The following is a 6,346-nucleotide window of genomic DNA, read 5'->3' on the forward strand; positions in this document are numbered from 1 at the left end:
TTGACTAGTTGTTATATATAAAAATCAATATTTTTTTAAAAAACTATAGATTAAATTTTCAATACCTATGTCAATGGCTACCTCTAATTTCAAAAACTAATAGTTTTAACTTTTGATAAAAGCTACCTCTACCACTCAAATCTATCCCAACCACTATATTATCAAACAATCTATTTTTTGTTAAGTAGTGATTTGACTTTTTCAAACCACTAAAAGCTACTAAAAAATTAGCGCCGAACACTACCTAAGATTTATTAATATCGGTTTAGATAGATTATATTTCATATAGTGTTGGTGCCCTTGACGTTGGTGACCAGACGTTATTGTTACCATATCCCCTTAAAGGCTTAAACCCTACATTTCAGTAAACCCTCCTCACTCAACTCTGAGCAAGCAATTGAGCACCCAAACTGAAAACAAACAACAATGGCGTGGAGAAGTGGATCATTCTCAAGGTCTTTCCTCAACGCAACCAGATCTCCTTCCATCCGCCCTTCCACCGCCTTCCGCCGCCCTCCTTCGCCGCTTCTCCCTAACCCCGCTCGCAATTCTCGCCGTCTTTCTTTCACCAACCCTAGGTACCAGTTTTTCCGCCCCATTTTTCAATTCTGTGATTTTTCACTCTTATTTCTGCAAATTTTGATATTTATGAATTCATTATCAATTGTTCAGGAGCGTTGAAGTGTTGGGATGCGCGCAATCGTTGATGCCGATGCATTCGGTGGTGGTCGACACTCGATTGACATCTTACATTGCAGTCGACGCTAGGGCTTTTTGCGAGTTGTCTCAGGGTACCTTCTGTCGCACTTGTCAAGATCGCTAATTTTCTCTCTCCTTTCCCCTCTCTCTATTTCCCTCACACTTAGTGAGTCTCAATTTTTTTTGTGGCATTATACGATTATATTTGTGTTCGTTTGCTTTTCCTTTATTGTTCATTTCAATTGCTTTTATGTTGTTGAGATTTGCTGCATTTTCAACGGTTTGATTTTGTAGTTATTGGATGAATTTAGATTAGAATGACATTGTATGAACTTAGATTAGAATGACATTGGATGAACTTAGATTAGAATGACATTGGATGAACTTAGATTAGAATGACATTGGATGAACTTAGATTAGAAAGACATTGGATGAACTTAGATTAGAATGACATTGGCTGGCTATTCGCATCTTGAATTTGGTGATTAATTTATATGTTTCAGCTATTAAGTGAATTTTGGTTATAAGATATATTTGGACATTATACCAGATACAAGTGAAGTGTTTGGATTTGTTTTGTTGACCAAGAATATTGACAGGTTTGTGTGTGCCTTGATCTTTAATATTTCCATTACTTGTAAAACAAATTCTTTTGGGTCAATTGTCCAATTGGAAGACAACATGCATTGTTTTAACTTGCAAGATGCCAAATTGCATATCCAATGCCTTTATTGAGAAAAGAGTGAGAAGTCTAATTTGCAGAAGTTTTTTGGAGCTCAGGCACGACTGTACTGTATGAGGTCATGGGCCTCATGCACTGGCATGGGCATCAGTTGCACAAGGTGCATTGTTTTTTAAGGGAAAAAATGCCATTTTGTTCTTTTTAAGATGGCACATCTGTAAGGAATTCTAGTATGAGTTTAGGGAAATGAAGAATAATAATGTGATTTTTTTTTTAGTTGTGGTCTTCACGCCTTCACATGCCCCTCATAGATTTGAAGAAAGGCTAGATGCTAAACCTCTAGCCCTTAGCCATTAAGTACAACCGATTACCATAAGTACACCCTTGTCGCTTTTAATGCCAAAATGCATATCGGGGTTTGTATTCTGATTTAAATTAGCTTGAACCCTTGTCACTTCTTTTGTTCTCCAAGCAAGGGAGATTTGTCAAGAAAAGAATTGAGCTCTTAGGTTCTTTCGTTCCCCCTCCCTCCTCTCTTGATGTGTAAGTACCATAAGGGACAGGGTTGCTTTCCTTGAAAAAAGGAGGGTGTTTTTGTGTAACAGTTATTGTGATTTTTCATTTTACATTAAGTATATATGTCGTAGCCAAAATACTCCGACATGTACTTGAGTCCTAGTAACATGGGTAACAATAACAACGACGACGACAATAGCAAAAAAAAAAGCCTTATTCCCAAAAGGTTTGGTTTGGCTGCATAAACCAAAAACTTATCTCTCTTGATCATCCAAGAAGTTTCTTTTCCTCTATTCGCATCTACTTCATGCTTTTGCAAACCCATAATCGTCATGTCATTCTTGTTTCCTCTATCCAAGTCTAGAGTTGTGAATTCGGGTGTCCGGATCGGACGTTTGGGTTCGTTGAGGTCAGGTCCCGTCAGGTCCATTTTTAAATTTAAGGCATGCTAAATTATTGTGTCCATACAAGACAAACTCCGAATTTGGTTTTTTTGGGACGGGTTCAAGTTTGGGTTGGGTTTGTATGATTTGTTTTTGACACCACTATCCAAGTCATGTTTGGCAATTGTATTTTTTGCTAGCACTTTGATGGAATACATAGGTAACAAACCTTGATGTGTATTCCTTGAATATTTATATTGTATAATTGTAAATACTTGTTGAATGTTATTTTTTGCTAGCACTATGATGAATTAGATAAGGCATCTCTCCCTAGGGTTGTGGGCATTTGTTGAACTTCAAAGAACGCACTACTGAATGTAGTAACCATTAAGCAACAAGGAACAATAGAAGCATAATTTTATAATATGAACTGAGGTTCTGAACAAGAAACCTATATTGAGTTCCTTTCCCAAAAAAAATATAAAAAGGTACAATAAATATGATGTCAGATTTTAGTGTATTTGAGCTGTGAAGATCATCTTAATTCTGCTGACATTCTTGTCTTCCAGATTATGTTTATAACAGTTTGATTCATGTTGTGCACATGCACCATTATTGTTGATGATTTTTTTTCTTAATATATTTTGTTAACGTTTTAGGTACTTAAATTGCCTAGTTTGGTGAAGGAAAAAAAAAAAAGGAATTTACTCAGTTGATGGCAGTTGAATTGGTGCATGGAACACTCCAACTTGCAGTAGGCTGCTGGATTAAATATAAGTAGGTTTCATCTACACTTTCCTAGGATCTGTTGGGAAGTTTACTTTCAATAACCTTGTGAAGATCAAGTTAGATTTTTCTTGAATACTTCTATAAATAATCTTTTTAACATTACTTTATGTAGGTGATTCTTTTTTTATTAAAACTATTGAAGGGATTGATGGTACCCCATTTAGTCAGTTTTTTGTTGCTTGCTTCCGCTTGCATTTATACTTTTTTACCCCATTTGTGTATACTGTGGCTCAAGATTTTTATGTTCCTTCCCCCCCTCCCTTCCCATGTCTGGGATGAAGATCGTTCTATGATTCTATCACTCTGTTAGATTTATGATTAGTTCTTCAAGTAGTATTAACCTAGGAATCGTATTACTTGATTACTGGAGATTGCTACTTTGAGTCGGTCTTTAATTTGCTGAGCTATGCAAAGGATTTTTTTTTCCAGAAAGAAGGGTGTGTTAAGGGATAAGATAGACTCTGGAAGCTGGACTCTAGCTGCATTAGCTATGGGACACCATTTTGAGTTAACATGCTGTCTCATGTAAAAATACTAGTATACAATATAGAATTTATCGTAATGTAGACCAGACAACCACAGTGCTGACCATGGAGCCTTAAAAACTTTGATCTTATCTTGCTACCCTGTTTGATTAGGGTAGTTATCAGATAGTTCCATTTTGATCAAATGCAAAAGAATTGTTCTGTTTTGATCAAATGCAAAAGAATTTATTGATCAAAACTAGAATACACAGTAGTAATTTTGGGGACTCCAAATGGGAAAGAATAGACATCCATCTTGAAGTATATGCTAAGCAATTTTTCAACTTGCTAACTTTACTAGGATGCCATAGAAAATTTGAAGCACAAAAACAGCTATAGCAATAGGAATATTCTTCTTTAAAATTGAAATGCTTGTACTGTAATTTTTTTAGTAATACTCCCTCCGTCTCACAATAATGCTTGTGCGGAAATTAAGAAAGTTGTAAATTCCTTAAAACTAATGATTAGAAGTATATGTACATGTGGGGTTAGAGAGATATAGAGAGAAAGAAAAAGTAGTTTGGGAATAATTGAAGAGATAGAGAGAGAAAGTGTTGGAAATTGATGTTAAAAATACAAAAAAGAAAAGGAAAAAAGATGACAACTCATTAAAAAGAGGGTAATTTTGTCAAAAAAAATACAACATTTAAATAGAAAGAGGCATTATATTTTGGTTTACCCAAAAAGGAAAAGAGGCATTGTAGGATAAATTTCTAGGTTTTTTTTTTGGTTTGTTTGTGGGGTAGAAGTTAAGGTTGGTTATGGTGGGGAGAAGCAGAGGATCAGTAGGAGGTGAGATTTAGAAAAATTAGTTATGTGTTGCATTTACTGAATGAAAATGTTAAGTGCAGCTTTAAGGATTATGCGTCAGAATTTTAATGGAGTAATACTGAACTCTTTCTCATAAGTGCTAAATGTATGAATCAGAGCTGCAAGATGGAATAAAGAACTGCAGATGATTGGTAAAAAATGCCGATATTTTCTGGCTTTGATTATAAGTACCTTATTAGAATGAACTCAAAAATATTAGACCATAAACGTCTATTAATTTCTGTACATGTAAATGTGGGGCTGTCCAAATTATAGCAAGTTGCCCTCATTCTTAACAGGCTTACCGAAAAGTATGGGGCAGAAGCAGAATGCAGCTTTTCCAACACATCTTTCTCCTTGGAAAGGAGAATCTTGATCAACTGTAGTTACTCCAACAAAACATTTGAAAAGGTTAGGAAAAGCAGTATGAATAACTCCCACCATCCCAACTACCAAAGAATCTTATTCTTCAATAATTATAGTCCTACACTCCTACTTGATTTGGGATAGAAATAGGAGGAGTTGATGATGGAACCAAAATCCTGACAGAAACCTGCTGCACTTAAAGTTGAGATAAGGATTTTTTTGATGATATGTTAATCAGAAAGTTGTGTTTATCTTAATAGAGAAGCATCCTTTTCCACTAGGATCTTTAAGATGCTTCTTCATCTTTCCTACTCTTATTTAAGAGTATGCATGTCTAGTCCTTCTCCCTGCAAGAAGAAAAATTGTCGGATTTAAAATGGTTTTGGAGAGGGAAGATGGTCAAAACCAAACTGTCAACAATGATCAAAACGAGATCAATGTTGAGATAGGTAATTGGTTAAGCCTACGCTTTATTACAGCTGAGGTAGATTCAGACTGTGGTGGTACGATTAAGACTTTTAATTGCAGTTTTTGCCAAAGGAAGTTTTTTAATTCACAAGCGCTGGGTGGCCATCAGAATGCACACAAGAGAGAGAGAAGGGAAGCTAGGAGGCATAGACTATTGATGAAAGAAATTAGGTCAGTGTCACCTATTTGCAGTGCTCGAGTTGTTAGGTCACTTGGTATTCAGCCGCATTCACTCATTCAAAAGTCTGTCAGCAGAGAGATATTGATGTCGAGTGAATCTCGGTATAATGAATTCAGCTGTGGGTTTGGAACCACATGGAGTGGTAATCTATATAGGCCTGAAGAAGAAATGGCGGCATTGGTTTGGCCTGGAAGTTTTCGGACTCCAAAACAGCAGCCTTGCAAGAAACTCATGAATCATAACGAGATTGACTTGAATCTCAGCTTATGATCATGGTTTATTCTTCCTCAAGCTGTCGGCATAAATAGAAACCTCAATTCTGGTGCTAGCCATAAGATAATGTAGTTTTTTTTTTTTTTTCCTTTCCGTTTTCTATTTTCAGGATAGGATGATCTCTAGAGCCAAACAAACCTAATTAACCTGACCCAAAACATGTGCCGCTTAATACTTGATTATTGATTATTCTACGCTATATTTTGTTCTAAGCAATACTGGTGATCTTACTTGTAGTTTGGTTACCTTGAGATAATCTTAGCGTAAAATAATAACTAGCTTAATAACTGTAGCCTTTGGACGGTGGTACGAGCTTACCTCAGTTCAGAACATATACAGTATTCATCACGTTACTTAGCCGAAATTACAATTCTATCCGACCTCAATGTTGAGAAGGTGATTTTAACTTCTAACTTTAAGGTTAACAGCTACAACTATAGTGCTTATAAAGTTATAATTGCGACCTTTGTTATGATTATGAATAGTAGATATTTTGATTTTGTATGTAACTGATAACCGGCTAATCAGAAACTGGCCTAGTAGGCAAAGAGGTTATTTTTTAAACTTTTTTTGCATTTCTTCATTTCAGAGATATACATCAAACATGTATGAGTTAGAAGACTACTACTTAAACTGGAATTTTTTTGGTGTATTT

General features: G+C 35.6%; 2 protein-coding genes across 3 annotated transcripts; both read left to right on the top strand.

Annotated features, from left to right (window-relative positions):
- Positions 1–315: 315 nt before the first annotated feature.
- On the top strand, positions 316–3,277 carry LOC110701741. Of its 2 annotated transcripts, none has more exons than XM_021879372.1 (3): positions 316–578; positions 673–865; positions 2,940–3,277. In XM_021879372.1, the coding sequence occupies exons 1-2, from the start codon at positions 427–429 to the stop codon at positions 821–823; spliced, it is 303 nt and encodes a 100-aa protein (XP_021735064.1). In that variant the 5' UTR covers positions 316–426; the 3' UTR covers positions 824–865; positions 2,940–3,277. The 2 variants fall into 2 exon arrangements, with proteins under 2 accessions (XP_021735064.1, XP_021735065.1); XM_021879373.1 differs by having other exon boundaries at positions 319–578; positions 673–791; positions 2,940–3,223.
- A 1,751-nt stretch (positions 3,278–5,028) lies between these two features.
- On the top strand, positions 5,029–6,005 carry LOC110701698 (zinc finger protein 7-like). The gene has a single exon (XM_021879325.1). It carries the CDS (start codon positions 5,146–5,148, stop codon positions 5,686–5,688), a length of 543 nt encoding a protein of 180 aa, XP_021735017.1. The 5' UTR covers positions 5,029–5,145; the 3' UTR covers positions 5,689–6,005.
- Positions 6,006–6,346: the final 341 nt, after the last annotated feature.

The sequence above is a fragment of the Chenopodium quinoa genome, unplaced genomic scaffold (assembly GCF_001683475.1).
Source record: "Chenopodium quinoa cultivar QQ74 unplaced genomic scaffold, ASM168347v1, whole genome shotgun sequence".
NCBI classification, from domain to species: Eukaryota; Viridiplantae; Streptophyta; class Magnoliopsida; order Caryophyllales; family Amaranthaceae; genus Chenopodium; species Chenopodium quinoa.

Excerpts from the sequence above, each read along its gene's own strand:
- LOC110701698 (XM_021879325.1), top strand. The coding sequence starts at position 5,146 with ATGGTTTTGGAGAGGGAAGATGGTCAAAACCAAACTGTCAACAATGAT.
- LOC110701741 (XM_021879372.1), top strand. The coding sequence starts at position 427 with ATGGCGTGGAGAAGTGGATCATTCTCAAGGTCTTTCCTCAACGCAACC. Across the intron at positions 579-672 it reads CTTTCTTTCACCAACCCTAG|GAGCGTTGAAGTGTTGGGAT; the intron begins GTACCAGTTTTT and ends TCAATTGTTCAG.